The 27628-nt window shown below is 39.9% G+C and overlaps 1 protein-coding gene across 1 annotated transcript in view; it reads left to right on the top strand.

The window, feature by feature from the left end:
- Positions 1-27628, top strand: part of DPP10 (dipeptidyl peptidase like 10) — a 285461-nt gene that overhangs the window by 81845 nt on the left and 175988 nt on the right. The window contains exon 4 of the mRNA XM_042458561.1: positions 9896-9970. Within this exon, the coding sequence (XP_042314495.1) occupies positions 9896-9970 (75 nt within the window). The remainder of the gene's footprint in view (positions 1-9895; positions 9971-27628) is intronic.

Consider the following 27628-nt stretch of genomic DNA (forward strand, 5'->3'; position numbering starts at 1 on the left):
GTGTAATAATGCCTTCTATTTGATTACCACCCATGTAATCTATGGTATTGGCAATACTTGTGGTTACGGTTGTCAAGTGAATTCCTGAGCAAGAGAAGAGGCTAGTGCTTCTTGTCCAAGGAGCATCACATCCCCATGTATCATTGTCAAGTAGAGCATTAAAATGCAGGTCATGAAAGGCATTTATTGCAGAACAGGCAAGAAATTCAATTCACTGCTTGTTTTACACAGTTACGCCCAATACTAGCTGTTTTGACTTAAAAATAAAATTTTAAAAATGATAGGTTTCTAAATTCACTAGTGCTCATTACATCAACGACTCTCCTCTTTTATTGTTAAGATGTTAAGGAAATGTATTGGATAGTTATCACTTTGAAATATGCCACAATAGCTTTATGTCAAAATGCCAAACTAGGGAAAAACCTAGGATTTAAAAAAAAACCCAAGAAAAAAATCTAGTTACGGAAGAATCAGAATTTCTTTACATGCTGTTTTTACTGTCAGAAGTAATTTCTATTATCTAAAAATATCCCAATATCTCCCCTTTGAGTTTGCCTTTCTTTAGTGCTAACACTTCAAGAATCCTGCCTTTGTCTCAAAAAATGTCCCTGTTTTCCCTCATTACTATGCTGTGTAGCCTAGCACATATGTAAACCCCTATCTAAATAAAAGGTGTGTCTGTGGATCAGGGGTGAATGTGGCCCTTCAGATATTTCTGGCTTACAGCTCCAAGTATCTCGTATTGTTGCCCATATAGGCTGGAATTGATGGAAATATAATAAAATGCATTCTGGAGGACTACAGGCTCCCCATCTCTCATATAGGACTGTAGGGACCCTGCTGCTATGTAGCCACTTATTTATCTTTTAAATTAGTCAGAAATAATGCACAAAAAAGAAAGCAAAGACCTCTTGATACATATGAGCCCCCATTACATTTCAGAATAAGTAACTATATAAAGAATGCAATGAATATTATTAACATTTTGGTATACCTCTGTGCCTCATGCTCCATAACAGTGAAGAAAGTTGTACTTCGTAGAGAAAATTGTATCTGATGCAATAATATTTAATATATGCTTTCTATGGGTTTTGTTTGATCTCCAAGTATATTTGTATGAGTAGGCATAATTTAATAAAATTGATCAAGAAGTGGAGGAAGTCGTTGTTTTGTTTTTTATATTTAAGCTGTTTTGTGATTAATATATTTGTTGCCAATCCATTAGATGATTCAGAAGTCTATTTAATATGGTATTTGTGGAAGAGCCTAAAATGAATTAGACCTTCATCCCTCACTGAAGCTTAGCTGAGCTGAGAACTTTAATTTTTTTAGGGCTCTTTTCTATTTCAAAAATATTCCAAGTATAAATTTGCTCACATGGCTTCATTTATGTAATTTTGCTCCCCCCTTATTAAATTTATTACTGTAAAGGGAAATAAATGAATCTGTTTTCAAGAGGTGTCCACTTAGAAAATATGCATTAAATATAGAGGTGCATTAAATGTAGTTAATGAACCTCTTTACCCAGAAATTCTTGTAATAGGCCTTTTCTCATTGTGATCCATGAAATCATATGAATCCCAGAATTCTTTGTTTCTAGTATCTTCAGGAACCTCTGCCCTTAATCGTAAATATTTGGGGTTTAAACATAATAAGACATGCTTGGTGATTTTGTACCTTCTAGAGACCACTTGGAGACTTCTTTCAAAATACATCCAGGAATTGTTTTCTTTCTTTCTTTCTTTCTTTCTTTCTTTCTTTCTTTCTTTCTTTGTTTCACCAGCCTTCACATATCTTGTTATTTCCCTTTTGGTGACCAAACCTATAGATCTATGCTTTTTAAACTGAGGTATGTCTCAGCATGATATATTGGCTTGAACATTAGACTATGCACTCTGCACACCAGGGTTCAATTCCCTACTCAGCCATGGAAACTTTGAGCATGTCAGCACCAGAAAACCCCATGATAGGTTTGCTTTACGGTCACCATACATCAGAAATGACTTCAAGGCACACACACCAACCCTGTACCAGCACCTTTAAGCTTTTATGTAAAATTCATTTGTGGAAAATATTCTTGAATTCTTGGAAGAATTAGAGCCACCGCATGAGTTCCAGATCCTTGTCTTTCCTGGCTCATTAAAAGCCAGGAGAGGGGTTCACTGAAACAAGGTAGAGTTCCCGCTTGCCTGAAGGAGGCTGTTATAAAACCATTACTAAAAAAGCCATCTCTGGACCCCACCATTCTGGATAATTATTGATCAGTCTCCAACATTCCCTTTTAGGCAAGGTCCTGGAGCATGTGGCATCCTCTCAGCTCCAGTTATTTCTGGATGAAACAGATTTTCTCGATCCATTTCAGTCTGTTCGAAGGCCTGGTTATGAGAAAGAGATGGCCTTGGTCACCTTGGGGGTTGACATACAGCAGGAACTAGATGGTGGGGAGTGTGTTCCTATTGGTTCTGCTTGGACCTCTCAACAGCTTAAGATACCATCAGTTATGGTATCCTTCTGAGTCAGCTTGCTGGAATGAGACTTGGAGGAACAGTTTCACAGTGGCTTTGCTACTTGCTAGAGGGGCAAACCCAGAAGGTGGTGCTGGGGGAGTCTTGTTCAACCTTTTGGTCGTTGGCCTGTGGGGTCCTTCAGGCTTCAGTTCTATTCCCCATGCTATTTAACATATACATGAAACTGCTGGGATAGGTTGCCTTGAGTTGTGGAGTTTGGTGCCATCAGTATGTAGATGACACCTAGCTCTATTTCTCCTCTCAGAGGAAGCAATTTTGCCCTGTCATCAGTAATGGGATGGATGAGGCTGAACAAATTAAAACTTAATCCTGGCAAGATGGAGGTACAGACCCTGAGCATTTGCACAAATAAAGCTTGTGTGCCATATCCATCTGTTCCTTGGGACCTCAGATCTGGCCCTAGTGACACATGACTTAGTTACATCCCAATTGGATTATTTTAATGCACTCTACATGGGACTACACTTGAAAAGTGTTCAGAAACTTCAGCTGGTCTAAAGACCTTCAGCCAGATTTCTTACTGAGGATGGCAACAGGGATCACACAACCCCCTTGTAATATCAGCTATACTGGATGCTGATCAGTATCCAGGTATAATTCAAAGTGCTGGTTATGACCCTCAGGAAGCCCTTCTTTCTGTCGAACTATCCTTACTATTACATCTGATGGGAACACAGGAGATGGCTTTCTCAGTGGCTGCCCCCAAACTCTGGAACTCCTTTCCCAGAGAGTTTAGACTGGCACCCTCCCTACCTTCTTTTTTCAAACAAGGAAAAACTTTTCTGTTCTGACAGGCATTTTATTATATAAGACCTGTCTTACATAATTGCTGGTGTGTGTGTCTGTGTGGGTTAAATGATACATGTTTAAATCTGGTTTTATTTTTTTTAATTGATCTGCTTTTAACATCTATGTCACGTGGTCTTTTAATAATGTCTTTTTTTATTGTTGCAAGCTGCTTTAAGTCTCGACTTAGGAAAAGGGCAGGATGGCAATAATAATAATAATAATAATAGATGATGATGGTGATGATGGTGATGATGATGATAGGACAGTCACTTCACTAACAGTACAATCATATGTATATGTATTCAGAGACAGGTCTGTTTCATGTCTGCATCAGATGACAATTAGGGGGCTCAGAGTATTTATGAGTGAGATTTGACGTAGAGATGTTTTATTCATAGCTTGTGTAATTTCACTGCAAAAAGCAGTAAATGCTGTTTCAGATAGGATGCATTTTTCGTGATAACCCACCTTTTCCACTCACTTCTCAGCTTCAACAGGTGAGAGGAAGCACAACACTGTTTAATATTTTTTCTATGATACTCTTTTGTTGGTAAAATTGATTGTTAGTGTAATCCCCCAAGTGCATTAGAAATGTGCAGCCAAGTAGCAACTTATAGAAATAACTCACGTATCAGTAGACCTGTCTAGGATTGAACTGTGTATTTGGCAGAGATTAATTAGTGCAGGGGTGGGACTTGTATGGCCTATATTCTATATCCTATATCTGGAAGTAAGTTCAATTCAGTACATTACTCATTGCTGGATAAATTCAGTACATTATTCATTGCCATTTGAATATGGTATGGGAAGGAATCATGCAGCCCTCTGAGTATATTTGGACTACAACTCCCAGCATAGACAATGATGAGGAATGTGGGAGTTGTTGTCAAACAGCTTCTGGAAGGCTATATGATTCCCACCTTTGAACTGGTAGATCTTAAATATGAGGGTGTTGGAAGGCACTTAGGAGACATTTCCCAGGATACCAGGCATCAGGTGTAAGCTTTATATGTCAAATCTCAGGCAAGCTACAGCCACACTGGAAACACTGGACAGTGCTGAAGGTACAGAATAAATTAAGAAAAAATATGGATGTTTGAAAGTAGTAGCAGTGTGAGAATGGCAACTCATACTAATCTGTTTATAAAACAATATTATGCACTTGCTGAAGTTCTCTAGGCTGTCTTCAAAGGCATCCAACATCTCTGAAATAATTTAATGTAGAATGGCTTTGACTGGATCTTTTTCTTTCAGTATGCAGTGGAGGTAATTGCCAGCTATTTTACCAAGTCCATTACCATCTTTAGCTCTGTTACATTGGTTCAATCTTGTTTGTTCACCCTTATCCAGTTTTCATCAGTGATCCCAGTCATGCATTTTGTGATGTCCGTTAAAGCTGATAGACATAGTACCAACTGCTTATATAAGACCTTTCACAACAGTTGCATGGATATGTTTAAATTCATATGCATAATCATTAGTTTATTTGTACAGTGGGCCCTTGGTATCCACTGAGGTTTGGTTCCAGGACCTGCCATGAATACCAAAACATGTGGATGCTCAAGTCCTATTATATACAATGGTGGGGTATTGTGTACCTTATATAAAATGGTAAAATCAAGGTTTGCTTTTTGGTTTTGTTTGTTTGTTTATTTTGTTTTTAATTCAAGCCATAGGTGTTAAATCCATGAATGCAGAATCTGGCCTGAAACAGACAGCCAACAAAATGTGACTTCCATGCAGTTTGGGGGCATGTACTTAGACAACACGCTTCCCCAACACACTCCTTCCTGAAGAAGCCATGCTGAGACTGCCTAAGGCAGCCGAAACCTGGCCATAAAAGGAACAGATTTTATCTGCTCCTTGCTTCAGCCTGTTTGGGGCTGCAGCAGTGGCCGCCTTGGGATCGTGGCATCTGGTCTCTGTGTTCCTGCAGTGGTTGGGCAAGAACATTCCCTTTCCACAGTAAGCCATGATCACAAAAATATTGGAAATGTTTACATAATGTACACCATTTCAAGATTGTTTCTTCATAGTTATAATAGGTAACAGTTCAAATAGCTATACAAAGAGCAAACTAATCAAAATGTCTAAGAAATAAATGCAAAGATTTAACAGTGGTACTAAGGACTGACAACTACAATGCATAAACATACTTCCTACTGCAAAAGTATGCATTCTAAAATTCTGCTTACCACCAGCAGCAGGCCTAAGCAATGCACCAACTCTCCAGTGTAGCTCGTTCCAGGCAACACTCCATCATAAGGGTGTTGGCCAGAGAGTAAGAACTCACTGGACTCACAGTTAGGCATCTTCTGGCTGCTAATACAGAAGATTTTGCCCTAGAAAACAGAATACCTGCAAGGAATTCCTTCAACATCTCCTGTTCTCATTGATACCTTTAGTTCTTAAAGGAAAAAAGAGAACAACCACTGTGAACCATTAAAGTATGAGTACAGTCATGTACACCAGAAGTGAAATTCAGGCATCCCTCCCAATGTGTTTAGACTGCAATTCTCACCATTCTTCACTAATGGTTATGCTTAATCCCAATCAAAATACTCAATTGGGTTTACTTCTGAATAGAGAAAGGTAGCATAAAATAAGAAACTAGACTAATTACTAAAGGAATTTGTAGACTGAAGTAAGATGTTGTTGGACTATGATTTTAAACAGTCCTTCCCCTGAAGGACTCTATCCTCAGCTTGGGGGTGCATCTTGACTTGTTGCTTCAGCCCAGGTGGATGGGACAGCGAGGAGCACCTGTTATCAGCTTCGTCTGACATGCCAGCTGCACCCCTTCCTGGAACCGAGAGACCTTGAAACAGTAGAACATGCACTGGTAACCTCTCGGTTGGACTTCTGTAATGTGATCTACATGGGGCTACCCTCGTGCCAAGTTCAGAAACTCCAACTGGTACAAAATATGGCAGCCAGATTGATCATGGGTACTTCTCAAAATGATCACTTCATACTGGTTCTGAAGTCCCTCCACTGGCTGCCAATTAGTTTCTGGGTAAGGTACAAGGTGTTGGTGATTACCTTTAAAGCCCTACATGGCTTATGCCCAGAATACTTGAGGAAACACCGTCTTCCGTACTGTCTGTCCCACACTTTAAAGTCCTCTGGGAAGAATTTACTTCAGCCAAAAAGATCCAGACTAAGTTCAGTTACCCAGAGCGCCTTTTCCACTGCTGCTCCGAAGTTATGAAATGACCTGCCAGAGGAGATCCACCACATTTCCACTCTTACAGCCTTTAAGAAGGCTCTTAAGACAGATTTCTTTCGGCAGGCCTTCCCAACCTAGCTTCCCCTCCCCGAACAGGAATATGATACGGATGTGAACTTGATTGGTATTTATGTTTCTTTCTGTCCACATAATCTTCCCCAATATTTTGCTAATTGTATTTTAATATTTGATATTGTGATTATTTAACATTGTTGTTTTAGAACTTGGATGGGGGTGGGGTGGGGAAGAGATTAATTTTGAATTTTATTGCATTTTTAATATATTTTTACTGCTGTAACCTGCCCGGATTCCTTGTGATTAGGCAAACTATTAATAAATCATTATTTATTTATTTATTTATTTATTATCACCATTGGTTATAATGTTTGGAAACTAGAGAGAGTTGTACTCCAGCAACATCTGCTGCACTGCATGATTCCCATGCCTAATTTAGGGAATTATTATCAGGGAATGATTATGAGATTTTGTTTTGTTTTGAATTGTGAGTCTTGACAGTTTGCTTGTGGGAGGTTTTCTCAAAAGGGGAACCTAAATACATCACTAATTTATAAGTACTTTATTGTCATCCAGTGTCTCTCTTTAGAACCAATTAGCTCATTAGTCAGGGTGTAATATGGTTGACAAGAAACCATGTTATAGTTGTTAAAATTTCCGTTATATTTAGGTTATATTTTTGGATTGTTTGTTTGTTTAATGCTTTTATTGGTGTAATTGTGATTCACCATTTGCAAATTATTATTATTTTGTAGTAAGGAAATTACATGTTAGTGATACAACTATTTTAAGTGTTCTATGCTGAGATGTCAAAAGCTGTATCAGAATACAATGGCTGGTTCAAACTGCATATTTGTGTGTACAGTAGACCTTTCCCATCTGCTGGGGTTCAGTTTAGGAGGCAAAAGATACAGATAGTCACTCCTTATATTATTCAATGCCAGCGATGGGCACTCAGATGTGAATAATATGAGGCATGGCAATCCTTGGGCAGTCAAATCTGCAGCTTGCCAGTTCATTGATAGGAAGAGTCCACTGTACATTCTTCTATATCTATATATACCATATATATTTGACTATAAGTCAACCTCATGTATAAGTCAAGGACAGGTTTTGGGGCCAAAATTTTGGATTTTGCTATGACCTGTGGATAGGTTGAGGGTAAAACTTGGAGGCTCCTTCAGTGTGTGTATGCATGCACACAGCAAGAGGGACTCTATTGAGGCTTTTTGCTTCAGCGTTTCAACTTTGGTTTCACCCTTGACTTCACAGATAGTGCAGGTGGGAGAGGGACTCTGCTGTTTGTTTAACAGCAGTCAGTCACTCAGGACTCCTTCTGCTTGGCTCAAGAGAAAAAGAAACTCTCTCCCAACCGCGTGGGGAAATCTGAAAGAGCTGCTATCACATTACTATATTGACTTGTAAATAAGTACACATGGGATTTTGAGTCAATTTTTGGACATAATTTTTTAGACTTATAGATGAGTATACTGTATATGGTATAGATAAAGAGAGAGAGAAAGAAGGTTGGCCTCAAAATTATGTTTGGAAGTTAATGTTCAAAAGTTACACAAAGGCCATCTTATACATTATTTTAAAACATTATATAATATATATTATGTTAAACTATTTTAAAAAGCCTGCTGTTAATAGAGGCCATTTCATTTTCTGAGAAAAAGCAGCTGTGAGAGGTATACTAAGAGGTGGAAATAAACATTTTCCCTTCATATGTGCCTTTGGTTGCCATTTGCCTTCAGTGGTTTTCCCCCCCAATAAACAGCACCTATTGAGGGAAAGGGAAATAGCATCATGGTCTGTTCTGTTCTATTCTATGCTATTCATATCCTACCCTTCTTCTGACAGGAGGCCTACTATTTTTAAATATAAATCAATGCAGGAGGGAAGGACATGTGCTATAGTCAAAGGGATACTTTTTTTAGAAAAGGAAAGTGTGGCATGAAATATACTTTAAAAAACAACAACTTATGTTCAGGTCGACCTAAAGTAGATGGGATATGTTAAATAATTTTTTGGTAAAAGAAGGAGTACAGTATATCTGGGGGGAGAGGAGGGAAGTGGAGGAGTAGCTGAATCCAATTTGTTACTGAACCAGTGAGGAAACAAACCACATCCATTACAAAGTGACCTAACTCCAGGGCAATGTGGGGGACCTGCATTTGAGCTTGACAGCTGGAGATGAGGGAATCATTCATGTTCTTCTTCTACTCCTTCTCAGTCTTTCTAGGCAGTATCATTGATTGACTGGAAAGTCCATCCAGCTGATAGTGCAGCCATGCAGCTCTCTAGGTTTGCCTGTGGTATAGCTAATGAGCTAAAGGTTAAGATTATCAGCCCAACTTCTGCTCCACTTCCAGTGCAAATAGGGCTTCTTTAAAAGATCTTATTGTGTTTTCATAATTTTTTATTTCTATGAAGAAAAGAGGCACATCAGTGAATATCTGAATGTAATCTCTTTTGAATAGTTCTCCTTATATGCTCCTTTTGAGTTATAATGCTAGCATTTGGGGTATAGAGAAATACTCTTTCTGGCTTCCCTGTATTTTTGAAATGGCTCATTGTTGACCCCTTTCCTATCTATATAGGAAGTGTCTTCAGATATACATAAAATAATTCCCTTCAGTGATTCTGTTGCTTCAAGTACATGTTGATCCTTCCTCCAAATCAGATCCATTAAATTCTTTCTGACACCACCATTACCTCTTGATTAAATTATAGCCTTGAATTCAATTGGATGTCATGTATTCTTATCTAGACATAAAGTATTATTAGGCTGATAATGCTTCTTTCTTCTCCATTATATTTGCCACATGTGTGAAGATCTTATATCTTCAGGGGGAAAAAAGAAAAAAGGTGATCTTTGAAATGTTTGGTTCTGGAAGGAATTAGTATAGAAACCAAGCACTGCTGTATTCTGTATCTATATTTTTTTTCAGAGATCATGTTTACTTCTTCTGTGAAATAATTTGTTTAGGCCAAAGGTAAACTCCAAAATGCTTAAATAACGTGTACCTTTTAATGTACTGTAGTGCCTAACCATAATGATTATGACACTGAAATCAAATCTGAAAATACAAACTGGTATCCAAACAGCTCCTTTCAGAGGGTGCTCAAAGATTTGCTTTCACACAATTATTTATGCACACACACACACACACATTTGGTTGATACACTTCTCCAAAATTTTAGATTTTGATTGGTTTTACCCTTCAACGCCATCGATTCCTTGCTGTTATATAAAAATTCATGCTTTCAAAATGTCTACGGCAAAGTACATTTCATCTAACAAAATGTCCAATACTGTGCTCTTTTATAGGTAACTTTTAAAGCCTCAAGATATTCAGTATCTCCAGATTTAAAGTATGTTCTCCTTGCATATGACATCAAACAGGTAAGATAGCAGTGGGAAAAGAATACATATTGTTTAGAGTTTTAAGATATATATATATTCCTTAATTTGATATTGCTGACATTATGTGGTACTGGTATGGGATACAAGTCTTGGTTCCTTTTACTTTTTGGATTAATTTTAGTTTCATTTGATTTGGATGAGTTTGAATTGACCAGAACTGAACTGATGACATATACTGTATATCCTCATGTATACTGTAGGTCTAGAAATTTTAGTCAAAAATTGGCCCAAATAACCCGAGTCGAATTATCCATGGGTCAATGTAAATACTGCACTTTAACTCATAAAAAAAGGAACCGTCCTCTGGTGAAAGGCTTGAGCGTAATCTGTCCTGGAACCACCAACCCCACTCTGCTCTCTCATCCATCCACCCTTTAGTATGAGCAAAAACAGTTATCCCTGCTGGAATTTTGTAAGTTTTTTGGCATTATTTACCTTTGCTTCATTTTTTAGATCCTTTGTTACATGTCCCTAAGTTTTACCCTCGACTTATCCATAGGTGATATCAAAGTTCATAACTTTGGCCCCAAAACCTGCCCTCGACTTGTACATGAATTTGGCTTATATAGTCAAGTATATACAGATATGAATAATTCTCACTAATGATCATGATTCATCATTGCCTTTAGAGTAATTTATTTTAGAATAGTGTAAGTCTGTGGGTGCTTTTACAGCAGTGTACTGCTTTTGCAGTAGTGTAACTGTGTGTGAATCTATGATTTATGCCAAAGATCCACAATCATGGTTTTCTACATAAAAATAAATAAATAAATAAATAATTGAGGATGAGTTATGAACAGGGCTGCTGAACTAGGAAGGAATGTGGCCCTTCCACCTCATACCTGATTAAAATAACCAACACTCTTGCTGTTTTCTTTTGCAAAGGAAAATATACTGTTATTCTATAGTACCTATAAATCTCGAGCAGCAAATAGCCCTATCAAAATGTCTGATAATGATGATGCATCTTCATCTACACTCAAAGTCCAGGGACCCCAAACCCTATGTAAGCCCTGTCTACAGAAAAGACAACCCTCACCACTACTTATTTCATCTCCTATCTTACTGGATAAATCAAAGGATGCTTCCTCCACCAAAGGCCTGGGATGTTTGCTTGAATCTGATCCTTATTTTGCTAACTACATGACACTGGTACTTCCATCTTCCTTACCTGAACAGAGGGAGCAGGAAGAGCAGTATGGCGACCTAGCTATCACCCCAACTTTTATTGTTAATGACTCCAAGAGATATTTGGCATCAGCTATGGTATATTTAGCAAAACTCAAAGTAACTAAACACCAGAGAACCTTTACTTTGACATGATGCCATGCCCTTCCTTCAGCTGTTCTTGAACGCCAATACAGTGAGCCCGTGCCATATGCGGGCTCATTATAGGCGGCTTCCAGCTTATGCGGAATCTGCCAGGGGATTGGGAGAATGGTGCATACACCCTCTGCATGTATGCATGGCCACGCAGTGTGCATGAGCCCCATTATATCTAATGGGGCTCAAGCATGCAAGCTTTTTGACTTATGCGGGGTGTGTGTGTGTCCAGAACAAAGCCCCCATGTAATGCAAGGGCAGACTGTATAAAAAGATCCCCTCTGGCCAAATAGAAACAACAGAGCTCATACTACAGGGACATCCATCTCAGTCTTTGCTCACCTCTGTTGTATAAACATCAAGGACACACCAGTCAATTTTACACTTCTTTACTGCTTTCGGACACTGATACAGATATAATATTATATAATCTAGATCAATTTCAATCTAGATCCATTTCAATCTGGCTTCAGGCCTGGCTATGGCACAGAGATAGCTTTGTTCACCTTGGTGGATGACTTGCACAGGGAACTGGACAGGGGGAGTGTGTCCCTTTTAGTCTTACTAGATCTCTCAGTGGCTTTTGATACTATCGACCATGGTATCCTTCTGAGCTGCCTTTTTGGGATGGGACTTGAGGGTACTGCTATGAAGTGGTTCCAGTCTTTCTTGGAGGGGCAGGCCCAGAACGTGCTGTTGGGTGACTCCTGTTCAACTCCTTGGCTGCTGGCCTGTGAAGTCCCACGGGGTTCTGTTTTGTCCCCCATTTTATTTAACATCTACACGAAACAGCTGGGAGAAGTAATCTGGAGTTTTGGGGTACGTTGTGGATGACACTCAACTCTATTTCTCCTTTCCATCTGACTCCAGTGTCTGCTGTCAATAATGGACTAGATGAGGGAAAACAAATTGAAGCTTAATCCAGACAAAACAGAGGGGTTTCTGGTCAGTCATAAGGCAGATCAGGGAATTACGGCTGTGCCTGAGCTGGATGGGGTTACACTTCCCTTGAAATCTCAGGCTTGCAGCTTGGGTGTGCACTTGGACTCAACTCTGAGCCTGGATGTCCAGGTTTCAACAGTGGCAAGGAGTGCATTTGCACAATTAAAGCTAGTGCACCAGCTGCACCCATTCCTTGAAACATCAGATCTGGCTATAGAAACATATGGTTTGGTTACATCTTGTTTGGAGTATCTGGGGCTGCCTTTGGAAACTGTTTGGAAACTTCAGCAGGTCCAAAATGCTGCAGCTAGAATGCTGACTAGAGCCAATCATAGGGAGCATATAACTCATGTATTGAAACAGCTTCACTGGCTACCAGTTAATTTCTGAACAAAATTCAAAATGCTGGTCATGATCTATACAGCCATACATGGCTTAGGTCTAGACTGTTTGAGAGACTGTATCTTCCCATACGAACCACCTAGAGCCCTAAGATCCTCAGGAGAAGTCTCACCACCATCTCAGGCTCGTTTGGTGAGGATACAAGAGAGAACCTTCTCAGTGGCTGCTCCCACCCTGCTGGCCTCCTTTCCATGTGAGGCTAGGCTGGCTCCCTCCCTGCTGGTCTTTATCCAGCAAGCAAAGACTGTTTTATTCAAGCAAGCTTTTTAAAATCATGCAGGGCTGGTTTTGGGGGGGGGGGGGGGGGTTGGTTTAGATTATTTTTAACCTTGCATGTTTTAAATTTTGTATGTTGTAATATTTAAAACTTTTTAATGTTTAAATTGGAGTATTTAATTGTTTTTTAATTGTTGTTTTATTGAGCTGCCTTGGGTCCAAACTTGGGAGAAGGGTGGGGTAAAAATAAAATAATAAAATAAATAAAGTTGTCAGATTCTGTGCAGCTGCAGTTAAAATCCATCAGGCAACCAAACTGTAGGAGAACTGCAGGACAAAACTCAGCCCAAAATGGAGGACATTAAGGTCCTCCCTTTTTCTTAAATGTCCTACATTTTGGGCTGAGTTTTGTCCTGCAGTTGTCCTACAGTTTGGTCTCGAATTTGTTCCACATTTTGTCCCTGGTAATAGTGGAAAATTATGGCAACCCTACGGTAGGCTAGTATTAATCTTGCCCTGCCACACTGGATTTTAAAGGGCTATTTTAAATAATGTTTTAGCCTTTGTTTTTACCTTTTTTAAACCTTGTTTTTACCATTATCTTCTTTTATTCTGTATCCCCCTTTTACCTGTGCTGGTCTGTGACTGCAATAAATATGAACTTGAACTTTGTGACCCCTGTCAGTGGGTAAATGCAATATTTTGGGGCCTTAAGTATTTTTACTGAAGGTGAACTGTTAGAAAATTGTGCTCCTCCCTTACTTCTTCTACTCTCAGTTTAGAAATGGGGAAATTGCTGTACAGATCTTTACATGTCTACTAATTTAGTCCCATTTATTCAATGGGGCTTAGTTTCAGGTAAGAGTATGAAAACTTCAGCCTGATTGTCATGATGCACAATGGGACTGATGCATAACAGGATCATGCAAAAACCTTTCTCCACTGTTTAATATAGTTTGCTTTGCCTTTGTGTAAAATAAACAGTGTTAAACAGTGGAAAGAGTTTTTGCATGAAAACTATTGCAAGGAAAAGTTAATGTAGTTTGAATGAACTGAAGAGAAAATGAAAACACACGTTTCATATGACATTTGCCATAAAATTGTAATTAAAGCCATAGTTATTTTTGTGTTTGGATTAAAAATAAATTCAGAGTTAAATTAAATAGCTGAATATTTATTTTTCTTGTGTCAGCATTCTCTTTAATCTATTTTATACTCTGAATGGCAAACTTTAATTAAATTTGAAGTTGTTTCAGCACAATTAAAAATACTCTTTATGCATAACAGGATATAGATTTGCATTAAAATAAGCTGTCCGTGAATACAAAAAGTAGTAATTGAGCAAATTGTTGAAATCAGGGCATATAGAAAAGCTGTTAGATGTGTGCCTTTGCAGCTGTTGTGATGTTGCTCTATAAACCTTGGCTATTGAAAGAAATATGTGTTTCATTCTCAATGCAAGATATTCTTTTCAGGATTTGTTTTTTAGTACAGATGTTTATCAGCCTTTTCTGAATGTAAACAACTTCTCATTCTCAGCTGTATAATAAGATAGGTGGCAAAAAGTTAAAACAGAGGATTCAGTTTATTGGTGCTCAATTTATTGATTTTTTCAAACACAACTCACCAATCATATAAGCAATTTTGATTTTAGATATAAAATTTGTCACACTGTAGCTATTGATAAGTTACTGTGTTCTTATGTTACAGCATGTGATGACATGACAAAGGTCATCAAAATGTCATTTAATTTTCAAGTACTGGCTATGAAACATTCATTCCATATAGACATCATGTATCAGGAAAAGACCTAAAGTTCTAATTCATTAGGGAAGGGAACAAAGTTAGAATGACCTCATTCTTCAGATTAAGTCAGATCAAGTCTCAGGAGTGCTTATTTCTGTGGTCTGTACATTGGCTCATATATGGCTAATCACCAGGAATGGAAAACACATTCTGTCCAAATTCACTCTTTCTCCTCTCACTGTCAAATTCCAATATCCTTGTTCAAATTCAGTAGTAAACAGTTCAGTCATACTGCAAAATAACTATGTGTAGAGATGTGAAGAGAAGCATAGAAAAAAACTACATGATTGAGTACTGATTTTAATGACTTCATAGTGTCTTCATACTCTTAAATAATATTAAATAAATAATAATCCCCTTCCATAATTTGATGATACAATGCAATAATGGGGAAAATATCACCTGCTAACACTACAATACTCAGTCTCAAGTATATTCTTAGATCTGCTGTTTCTGGTCAAGGACTAAGACACTATTGCAAATCCCATCTGTTTCTATTATTATGCCTTAACCCAAAAAGCATTTCACTTCTGCTGAGAATGCCTAGTACTCACTGACCTATTTAGGAGTCATTTATTTGAGCCTTTAGGTTTTGTGTGATGGTTAAACCTGTCTAATTCCAGCTATATAAACCCCATGACCATGGCAGCGGGGAGCCTGGCCAGAGTGCCTTTCATCCCTCTGGTTGCCTCCTCCTCTTCCTCCTCCTCCTCCCTCCAGGGGCAACACCTCAGCCGAGGCTACGCTGGAGGACCAGCAGCACTTGGTGCAGGCCTCCTGCGGGCTGCTCTGTTGCTGCGTCTCCCTTGGTGGCATAGGTGGCCTGAGAGGCATTGGATGCGTCTGGGAGGAGGGTTGGCCCTGCCATGGATTCCTTGCTCGCTGTGTCCGCTCGTTTGAAAGAGCTGGTGAGGCTGTGGGACTGGAGGAGGCGACTGTTTTATCGGTGGCCGGGAGGCTCTTTCCGGTTCATGGGGGAGGACGCTCCTGATCATCTGCACCCTCTCGGAGGCCTCTTCACCACAAAAACAGTCACGTAAAAAAGTAAACCACCCAACTGCCTCATGGCTGCTGCTCCTGCCACCTCCTCCTCCTCCTTCTCACTATCCTTCCCCATCTCCCTCAGCCTCACGTCTCCCTGCCCACACAGCATACCAACCTCGAAGGCAATGTGTTCACTGCTCTCCCTCTGTGCCTTCCCCGCATGGCTCAGTCTCCTCAGAGGACCTCCCCACACACACACACAAAAAAAATCACAACAGTCACACTGTCACACTCAGCCACAGGAATAGGAAGTGGAGGAGAAGGAGGCAGAGGAGGAACATGGGAATCGAAGGGAATCCAGGGGCGATTCACAAAAAGATTCCACACCATGCCCAATCAGAATTGACTATAAATTTGAATTGCAACATGCTTTTAAACTTCGGTGAATCAGCAAATTTACCCATCTCTGGGATTAGCCATGATTGCATTCAGATTCACCCTCGATTCCTTTCGATGTGGTATGATAACCTCATGTGAAAGAACATGATTGACTCTGGATTGCATTCTATGTTCGTGTGATGATCTCATGTGAAGGAACGTGAAACCCCATGATTGACTCTGCATTTACTGGGATAACCTTCCAATTTTTCCTGTCCAATAATGTCCAGAGTCACTTTTTGATGTAGACACCCCTCTGTTCTGTCCTTCCAGTCTTCCTTTCATTTTAAAATAGCTTATTAGCATCAACCAATTCATCCAGACAATAAAATCACTTCTTCTATACTTTATCCATATCCATGTATCCACTCCTCCCTTTGCAGCCATTCCATTCTGTTCTCTCTGCCACCAAATGATAGATGGATGGATGGATGGATGGATGGATGGATATGATTGTCATCCAGGGAGCCATGCCATGGAAATTTGTGGAAATTTGCTTAGAAATACTTTACTCCCCTCTTTCACATGCTGTTTTTATGTCACTACATTTTGGAGTTAACCACAATCTGCTGATAGGTGTCTCTTGTGCAATTTATATCATCTCTGCAAACATAGGGTAATTCAAACCAGTATTAAATGGATCAGTGAGGTCTAACTTCTGCAAAGTTAGATGTGGAAAAAGGCAAGTTGTGAACCCCTAAATGATTTCATCAAGGAGTTGAACACATGGCTCTTTTGATCCATGCTCTTCCTGAACTTGAGCCATCCTTTAAGGGCAACATAGGCCAATAGCCCTGGGTGGGACCAATCTGGTCAGTCTGGATGTAAATCCAGCAATTCCTGACTGATTCTGGCTCAAAAGGCCATTGTGTTGGTCTAAAAGATGAGTTGCTTGTGCTGGGGTTTCCTGGAAACCCTGCTGTGAAAGCTGTCTTACCTGGCATTGTGTTCTTTGTGATGTGTGAAAGGGGGCACCTGGCTATGTGGATGAAGCTAGGCATCCCATTTCTTCTCTTATGGGTTGCAATGGGCCCTCCTCAGGGGATGTGATGGCACTTACAGATAAGAGGCAAATGGCAATGGTAGCTCCACAATGCAGCGGTGCACAGGAATGTGAACACCTGCCTGTCACTGTATCAGATCAGGGACAGAACGAGGTCAGAACTGTAAGTAATTCTGACTATAGGTTGGCCTGTGGTTTCCTTGCCATCTATGAGTCACCAGTCTTTAGGGTATCTATTATTGGGTGGCTGCAGCTGAATTTGAGTGGTCCTCCTTTCTATTAAAGGGAACAAAATGAGAAGAAAAACTGTAACATGTAAAAAATGATGCTTTTCGGGAACCCACTTTTTTCCTTAATAATAATGAAACAATTTCTAAAAAATAAATTAAAAAATTACAAGAACTCTTGTAAAGTTGCCAAATGTGAGAAAGCGTCTGAAATTCTTTGTTCTGACATGGAAGAATGAAGTACAAATACAAATTCCTAGGCATCTGAATGTAATTGTGTGGTTGACAAGGAGTGGGAGGAAGAGGGGGCATTTTAAATAGACTTACGTTTGATGTAATCTGAAAGGCATGGAAAGATTTACCTGGGAATCCAAACCAGCCTTGTTCTCACCTTCAATTTTACTATATTAACAGATTTACTGTATTACAAGGGCTGCTGTAAACTCTGTCTCCCAGACTCATAGTCTGTCTGTGTCAAGGTTGTGGCACTCTGCCAGGTTACACACAACCTTCAATCTGAAATGGCGATCCTTAGTATTATTAGTACACCCTGCACACCCTGCATTGTATTTGGGAGTCTCCATATTTTCCTGTGTGAAGCCAGTATGTTTCTAAGAGATCACTATGACTTTTGGAAGACTAAGTGAGACGTGTAATGTCACAATCAAAGCTAAGTGGGAGTAGCGATTGCTCACCCCAGGCCCTCTGCATTTCCTCTTGAACTAAGAAACAAAGGAGGTACCATTGCACCAAAGCAGTAAGTCAGCACACCTTGCCTTCTCCCTGCTATGCTCCCAGACAACTTCCCTATAACGTAGGGAAGTTGTCCTAATACAATCACTGTCATGGCCAGCCACGAGGAGGATGAGGAGGAGGACTCGACTCCTCAGGTGCAGGAGGAACCTGAGGCTGTGCCAGGCCCCAGTTCTGCCCTGCCAGGTCCCAGGTCTGCTCTCCCAGCCCCAGTGGATTTGGCTCAGCCAGACCCTAGCTCTGTGGGATCTCCTCCAGTGGAGCCTGGAGCTCAGCAGCGCAGCCTTGCCCCAGTAGAAGTGCCAGGCTTGGGAGACATAGGCCCGTTACAGACGGGCACCCTAGGATGGACTCAGTCCGTGCTAGGGTTAGAAAGGGGTGTCTCTTCCAGACGCCCCTAACCCTACCATGGACTGGGTCCGTAACAAATGGCGGTGGCCGTTCCACATGGTCGCCACCATCTTGACGTAGCAGACGCTCTGCATCCGCACGTCGTGCCCCGGACTAGCGCCGTCTCTTCCAGGGCCCAGGAAGTTGCGTGATTTTCGCGCTCCTTCTCTGCAGCGTCCAGGAACCGTGCCGTTTGGCTGCTGCGGTTCCTGGACGCTGCAACTGGTGGCGGCGGCAGACTGCCGCTTCTCAGCGGTCTGTAACGGGCCATAGGCACGGTACAGACCTCCCAAAAAGGGAGACCTGCCGGCGCCTCCCCCCCCACAGGGAAGCCACAACCACCAAACCAAGCGGCTTCCCTGCAGAGGAAAAAGACCCCGCAAAAAGCGTCACAAGTGTGGCGCGATATGCAGACGCTGTGAGTCTGTCACGTAACAATGGTGGCTCCCGTACACATGGTGTGCTGCCATTGGTACGGCACCACGCGGTACTAGGGTTAGGGACCGTGTGGTTGCCAAGCAGTCCCTTAACCCTAGTACACTGCCAGCACGGCATTTTAGCACCATGTATACCGGGCCATACAGCAGTAGAACATTGAGGTTCCTACCTTTAGCCAAAGGAGATCAGAAAAGGCATTCCAAATGTGAATGGAAAGATACAAATGAAAAGCAGGGAACAATTGATACAGGAGGGAATAGATTTGGGCTGGTTTACATATAGACAGCTTCTAGGGAGATTTAAAGATGATATGAAACAGTATGGAATAACAATGGAAAAAACAGAATTGGACAAGATAATAATGAATGAAGGCAAAGATAGTAACGGGATGATATCTAAGTTATACAAAGTTTGTTTAAAAATAGAGGTTGAAGAGGAAACTATCAAACCCAGTATGGTGGAATGGGCAAAAAATATTGGTAGAAACATTAGCTTAGAAGAATGGGAAAGAGCATGGGGCAAAGATTTAGAATTCACGGTCTGCGTTGATATTCGAGAGAACTACATAAAGATGTTACACAGATGGTACCTCCCCCCGGTCAGAATTGCCAAAATGTATAAAACCAGAGAGACAGACTGTTGGAGGTGTGGAAAGCAACGGGGAACTTTTTATCATATGTGGTGGGCATGCCCGGTTATACAAAAATTTTGGAGAGCAGTACATAATTGTATTAAAAGTATGTATAAGGTAAATGTGAAATTACTTCCAGAAACGTATTTGTTAAACATTGTCACCGATACTGAGGTTAGAAAATATTTGAAACCTGTACTCTATTTAATCACAACTGCAAGAATAGTAATAGCAAGAAATTGGAAAAACCAGGGAGAAATAGATGTAGAGGAATGGTTGATAAAAGCACTGGATGTGGTAGAGATGGACATGATCACCATACGGTTAAAAGACACTGTTAAATACGAGGAAAATTATGAAGATATATGGATACCTCTATCTAAATTTTGCAAGAAACGTTGGTCATGACTTAGAGTCTGTAAATATAAGGGTATAGCTGGAGGCTAAGATATGGTAAGACGGGAAGAGCGGTAGTCTCCCCCGAGATCAAAGAAAAGAAAATCCGGTACTCCCTAGATGTACTTGATATAACAGATATAAATAAGAGGAAGAAATGAGCTGTGGATACCATAGTACCTACTAGATAAACAGTATTGGAAAAGGGGAAACTTAATGAATGGTGCGGTAAGGAAAGCAGATTTAGATCGAGGAATGAAATAAGAAATTTATAGCTGTATAGATATAGTAGGAAGAACTTTAAAGCTGATTGAAGGGATCTGAAACCGGAAGACTCTCTTTATTTGTATGGCTTGATGTGTTGTTTTGTTGGTTTATAACCATTTATTTATTTTTGTTTGTCTGTTTTCTTTTTTCTTTCTTTTTTTTTACAAGCTTATGAATGTGATGTATTATTCATGATACTTTTTTTTTTCCCCTCTTTTTTCTTTTATGTTATGTGTGTAGTCAAAATGAATGTATATATATGTATGTAAAGAGTATTTTTAAATAATAAAAAAAAAAAAAAAAAAAAGAAAAGGCATTCCAAGAGACTTGCTGAGACACACTAATTAGGCAATCAGCAGCTGTGATAAGGGAACTAGATATAAGACAGCTGGAAGATGCTGAGCGCTCTTGTCAGAGACTATTTGTTCTCATTAGCTGCTGGATCTGACTTGTTGCCTCCTAGACCTCTGACTGCCTTTGAATCCTTGACCTCTTACCGCACTCGCTGACCAACCCTCTGGTATTCTTGACCTCGGACTGGACTGGTAGTATTTCTCTCTATAATCCTGAACTTTGGACTGGCTTGTGGCTTACTCTCTTTGGACTTCTTTTGGCATTGTTGCTGGAAGAACTGCTTCTTGGCAGCTCGAGGTGTTTACCTTTTACTGAGCAGGCTCTTATCAGCCGTGTGTGTTGGCAGCATTCCCGGAGAATCACTGGTTTTGAGATAGGACACCCCTTGAGATTAGGATCTCAGATATAAAAACTGGCCCCACAACCTGACCTCTCATGCACACAGAGGAATTATTCTACTCACTGTATTGCCCTCAGACCTTAGTCTGAGCTACTCCTACTTTCCGTTCTACTCTTTGGACAGGTAATTATCACCTCTCTCTACACTCCTCAAAGTCTGCTGTTGTTCTTGTTAACTGTCCTCAAGTTGACATTAACTCATGATGAGCCTGTGGGTGAGACATCTCCAAGACCTCCTATCTGTCACTGCTCTACTTAGGCCTTATAGATTCAGCCCAGTGAGCTCCTTGATTGAGTGTAGCCATCTCACATGCAGTCTTCCTACATTACCATACTACACTCACATAGCACTACTATTCCACTTTAAGTGCTCTGGCTGCCTCCTGTTGCATTCTGGTATTTGCAGTTTAAGGAGCAGCATTTAGAATTCTCAGCCAGACAGCTCTTAGGACTCACTGACCTACAAACGTCAGAATACAACAAGAGACAGCAAGAGGAGTTAAAGTGGAATAGCAGCACTATAAAAGGGTAGTGTGGTAATGTTGCTACTCTCTTTTTACTACCTTCTACCTTTCTTAGAATTATTATCTTTTCTCATGAGTTATGCCTTCTCATGATGTTGCCAAAATACAACAGCCTCAATTCAGTCATCTTGGCTTCCAGGGAGAGCTCAGTCTTGATCTGTTCAAGGACTCCTTTGTCTTTTTGGCTGTCCATGGTATTCTCAGTACTCTTCTCCAGCATCACATCTCAAATGAGTTGATTTTAAAAAAATATATGCTTTCTTCACTGTCCAGCTCTGACATATATGGTGATGGGGAATATAATGGTTTGGACAATTCCAACTTTAGCACTCAGTTGTATGTCTGTGATGTTTTGGATCTAATCTAGTTCTTTCATTGTTGCACTTACCATTGCTAGTCTTCTTACTTCTTGGCTGCATTCTGACCAATGTTTGATCCAAGTTATGGGAAATTTTTAACTATTTTGATTTCCTCATTGTCTAGGCTGAATTTGTGTAGGTCATCTGTGGTCATTATTGCTGTTTTCATTATGTTCAGTAGCAAGCTTCCCTTTGCACTTTCTTCTTTGACCTTCCTTAGGAGTTCATCACACAGAAGGGAAACACCCAAATCCCATGGATAAATGAGGTTTAAATATGTGAATATTCCACAAGAGCGGGATTGTTTTCAGATGATGTCACACAACTTTGGCATTAACCCATACAAAAAGCAGCAAAATCAAGCCCCTTTTTAACTACGGGAAGTTAAAAAGCAGCGCAATTTTGCCGTTTTTTGCACAGGTTAATGTCAGGTCAATGCCAAAGTCATGGGAAACCTTCTGAAAATAATCCTGCTCTTGTGGGATATGCACGGATTTAAACCCTGTTTATCCACAGGATTTGGGAGTTTTGCCTTCCATGTGATAAATTCCTATGTATGTAATTGTTCCATATTACCATTTTAATTGTCCCTGAATGCTGTGTCTGTTTCATTTACTAATTACAAATTACATGCTAAAATATCAAATACTTTAAGAAGATAAAAATGTTTAAAATACATTAAAACAATATAGCATCTCAGGCCATTCTTTAAAAACTTTCTGTTTGGATGCCTGACTGAAGAGATTTCCACTGTCGGTGGAAGGCCATCAAGGAAAGGGATATTTTGGTCTCCATGAGCAGGGAGTTGCAGAGTCTAGGAGCCTCCCTGGGCAGGGAGTTCCAGAGTATTGGGTATAGTGACTCAGAGGTGGCTTGCAGCCACCTTCAGATGCACCAGATTAGGGCCATGGCAACTGCACGCCATGGCCTCAATCTGGCCTTTTCAGGATGCAAAAAGGAGCACAAAAAGTGGCTCTTTTTTGCACCCTGGAAAGGGTGTGTTAGTCGTGGTGCCGCACCTTGAAGGTGCTCCTTTGGCAAGTCGTTGTGTGACGCAGCATCAGAGGAACGCCATGATGCTGCACAGCATGTGGAGTGGCACACAATGTCATGATACCCTTGGGGCAGGGTTGGGGCATGCGTCATGTAGATGTTATGCCCCGATTCCACCCCCAGGCTGGCCTTAACTTTAGGCAGAGGTCTTTTTGCCTACCTTTTACTGAAAGTAGGCTCGTGGTTTTTACTTGGCAAGAGGTGGCCCTGTGGTTTATTACAAGCAAACTGCACAAATTCATTTCTTAATATCAAAAGGTAGGAGGTCGGCTGAACTGAGAGTGCTGATGAATAAATCAGTCTTTTTTTTTTCTTTTTGCAATATCTCTACATTGTCATACAGAGGTCCAAAAAATAATGTGACACTGTGTGGCTGAAAAGCAATACATGTGATAATTAAAGTTTTGCTTCAATTGAGGCTCAGAAGCCACTCCTGAAATCTTCCTGATTTTCAAAAGCAGCATGTTGAGCATTGTGGGAGCTGCTTTCATTAGGGTGCAGTGACGCCACTGTGCATGCAGAAACTCTCTGCAGAATCCTTTGTATCCCATTCATTTTAATTATCACCTCAGACCCTTTATTTTTATCTACAGGCACAAATCCAGGCAGCCTACAAAACAGTCCTCACAAACAGCAGCATAGGTTTCAATTTGCATGTTCAAAACATTTTAGAAAAATCCAATTTTTAGAAAATGCTCCTTTTTAATTGAATGTGTCAGTTATTACTGCGCGGTAGTGGAAAATCTCCAGTAGCAATGTGCTGTGTGCTGTCTCTCAGTCATTAAATATTTAAACAAGATGACATTGTATTGATGAATTCAGCTCCAAATGAACACTTAATCTTAAAATAGGGATTGATCAGTGTATTCTGAATTTTAAATCTTCCTGGCAAATAAATATATATTGCAGACAGTTATGAGCTCATACCAAAGTGAGAACTAGAACCTCAAGTAAGGCATTATGAATTACATTTTTACAAGTAGCAGTGGCTAGTAAAATGTTCTCTACTTGATCTAGGATAAGTCTCTCATGAATGGAAGACCTCTTTTGTAAGAAAGAACTTTTGATCCAGTAATGGTTTCCCATTAACTCAATCAGGAAGCAAGTAATTTCACCAATTTGTCTTCTGCAGTCCACTTTATCTCCTGGAAATATTTTACCTAGAGTTGAGGAGCCCTCTGAAAATAATGAGACAAGACAGCTGGTGCTGGGGGTTGCAGAGGCAGGGGGAAATGCTAGAAACTCTGCTTCCCTGCATGGAAGCAGAATTATTCCCTATTTAAAAATTATGTTTAGACATGCTACAACCTTTAGAATAAAACTCTGGCTCCATCCCACTCAATATTGGATTTTGCAATTAAAGAAGAGAAGAAAGTATGTCAAACAAAACCTTAATTATTCCCTGTTTTAAATGTTATTCTAATTATAGCTTTTTGTAATTTTGAACAATAACATAAAATAAGATATACGTTTAATATTTAAAACATATCTTACAGCTACAATCTAATTTTAATTTGGAGGGATACCTAGTCTAGCTTCAGCTGTCTATGCTATGGTATCACTGACTATAACATGCTACACATTTGGCTAGCTTTAAAGACTGTTCATAAACTGCTGTGAAGCAGAAGGCAGATGTGCTGTAAATACGCATGTAAAAATCTTGAAATTTTAGCCCAAAAATTGACACAAAAAACTGGATTGACTCATCCATGAATCAATGTAAGTTCTAAATCTTAACTCTTTTTTTAAATGCACCATGTCTTTCTATAAGTAGAGTGGTGAAAGCCAAGAGCTTTGTCCATCCTGAGAGAACCTAAAAGAAGCACCAACCCTCGCTACTCCACAGTCCCATTTCTGGCCCTTTTGAGTGCCTGGGTGGGAAAATGGTGGCAGCGCAAGCTCTTGGCTTTTCACCTCATAGGAGCAGCAAAAAAAAATAGACATGTGTACATCTTCCAGCTCCACCTGTGCACCTCCCCTACACATTGCACCATCACAATTTATTGTAGTTCCCTCCTCATCCATTTAGCTACACCTCACACAACCATAATTTACTGTAGATCCCTCTTCGTGCATCAAGTTCTTTAGGGTGAGCACAAACAGTTATGCCTGACAGAATTTTGCAAGTCCTTTTGCATCATTTTCCTTTGATTCTTTCTTAGATGCCCCTAGGTTTTACCTTTGAATTATCCAGAGGTTATATCAAATTCCATGAGTATGATTTCAAAACCTGTCCCTGATTTATACATGAGATTGACTTATGCAAGCATATATATGGTAATAGTAACTAGGTTATACATTATGATCATACTGTTCTTGTGCTGTATGATAATATTTGTAAAAAAATTTCTCATAGACAAGAATAAATCATTTTAGCACTTTTCTCTCTTTTGCAAGAATGTCCAAAATATTGAGTAGTTGTTGAGGAATATTTGCAGTTTAGGATTTATTTATTTTTAAAGAAATGTGAAGAAAATGTCATTTTCTATACATACAACTATGTTTTCTGTGCAAAAATTGCCATTTTTTCCTGTGAAAAACAAAAAAAATGCAATTATCATACGTGAACATGGGAAACTTTTTTTCATCTATTATTTAATATTTTGGATTCCTTCCCCCCCCCCCCATTCCCCCTTTCTGTCTGGTATGAATTGTACTGTTTTGGTCCAACATATTGTTTGTGTCCTCAAAACCCTTTCACACCTTATGAGCAGTGTGTATGAAAGATTGACTGTTCCCTCTGTGCAGACTATGGACCCCTTGCTTGTGCATTAGATCAAATTCATTAAGGCCAATAAATATGTAAATTGATTTAAATCCTGGACTTCAACAATTTGATTGCTGTATCACAAAGACTATAAGATCAATAATATTTGCGTAACTTCATAGCATTAGAAAGTCTAAACATTTCTCATAGTAGAAACACAGTTCCTTTCTGACAATAAAAAAGTTACTATTAATTCACAATGGAAGCAAGTCCTAGTGGAAGATTTGTGTTTAGAATGGCTTCATAATATCGCGTGGCAAACACAAATGCACCGTTTGAGTAGACTAGATGCAGACAATATTCAAGGACTAAGTAAAAAAAGGGATACGTTAGACTAATAGTTTGGAGCAGCTGAAGGCTGATCCATCCCTGTTTGACCCTCAGTTGGCATGGGACCACGGCTACTGGATGCTGTGGTCTGGAGGCAACAGTCTACAACAGACATCCAGCTAGGAGAGGTTTCCCCCCACTCCTTTTGCGAGAGGCTTTGGTCTGCATTAGCCAGTCTCAGCATGCCTTCTGGCCCATCCAGGGGCATGAATCATCTGTACACCATGTCCCCAGATTGCCCTGAAGGTGAGGCTTTTTGCCTATCTGTTTCAGCAGATTTTTTCTCCGCAGTTTTCCAGGGCCTGGCATCCCTATAATACCATGAAACAAGCAAGGGTCCCAGCAACCTTCCTTCTATAGTCTCTTGATTTGTAGATTCTCATTGAAGCCAGACATTCCCAGTTTAGGGTACACAGAACTAGCAGTTTCCCCACCACAAGCCCCCTGCAAACTGCCAGTGCTGTCTTTTTCCTTCCATTCTTCAGTAGTGTCACCTTTTTCCTTTTTATATACCTTTGCCTCGCTCTACTGGTGCGCAGAACTTGTTGCAAAAATACTCATATCTGAAAGCTATTGCTTTGCCACCATAAGACCCCAAAAAACTCATCACTTTTATTCCCCTTCCTTTTCAATTGAAAGAAGCTAAAATGTTCATAGCAGAGAAATTCAATCAACCTGCCGGTCCCAAGTAGAGTAGAACCACTGGATCAATGGGAATTACATATAATTCAGCAATTGATTTAATGGGTCTATCCAAGTTGGAATTAGCTATTGGATTTAGGCCATGACCACCATTATCCTGGAACAGTATCAACCACTACTGAAGTGCCCCCAGCCTTTTTATCAGCAAGTGAAGTTTTACTTAAAACATACAGAAGCAAGGACTTAAAACTTTCTGAAGCAAAGACTATACTTATCACAATGCTTGCGGACAATGTTTCCACAGCAAGAAAAAAATCAGAATTAACACTGCTTTTCACTGGAAGTACACACAGAGATACATATACTTCATAAAGTATAAACCATTAGAATAAAAAAATAACAAGCAGCGATAAGGATGGAAAATAGCATGTTGTGCTAATTATAATTTACTCATAGTAGAGCCCCCTGACCATCAAAGGTGAACACAATCAAACAGATTGTCAGCAGCTTTTTTCTTTAATGAGTAAAACTCAGCAGGAGCAATGACAGCATCAACAGCTGTTAGTGGTCTGAAATTAAAAGTTTCTAAAAAGGTCAAAAGTAAAGTTTGCATACAAGAAGAACTGGGCACCAGCCATATTAATTATATTAAATGTAAAATTTAAGTATCCTCAGAAATATGAGCACAAATGTTATTGGCTCTACAATTTAATCGTTGAAACTGAAGTATTTTTCTTTAACTACCACATATCTTCTTTCCAATTGTTAATACACTCCTTCCTCCTCATTTGCTGAGGTTAGGGGCACAGGACCCCTGTGGATGTGGAAAAACTGAAAATAACAAAAACACTATGTTTTTACCTGAGATAACATCTCTCTAGGAATCTCTGTGACTGCCAGTGCAACTTGTAGTCAACATTTGCCAGACACTGATCATAGAATTGCACTGGAGGAGCTACAACTGCCTAGTAGAGTGTTCTCTCTAGGGATCTC

The sequence above is a fragment of the Sceloporus undulatus genome, chromosome 1 (assembly GCF_019175285.1).
Source record: "Sceloporus undulatus isolate JIND9_A2432 ecotype Alabama chromosome 1, SceUnd_v1.1, whole genome shotgun sequence".
Lineage (NCBI taxonomy): Eukaryota > Metazoa > Chordata > Lepidosauria > Squamata > Phrynosomatidae > Sceloporus > Sceloporus undulatus.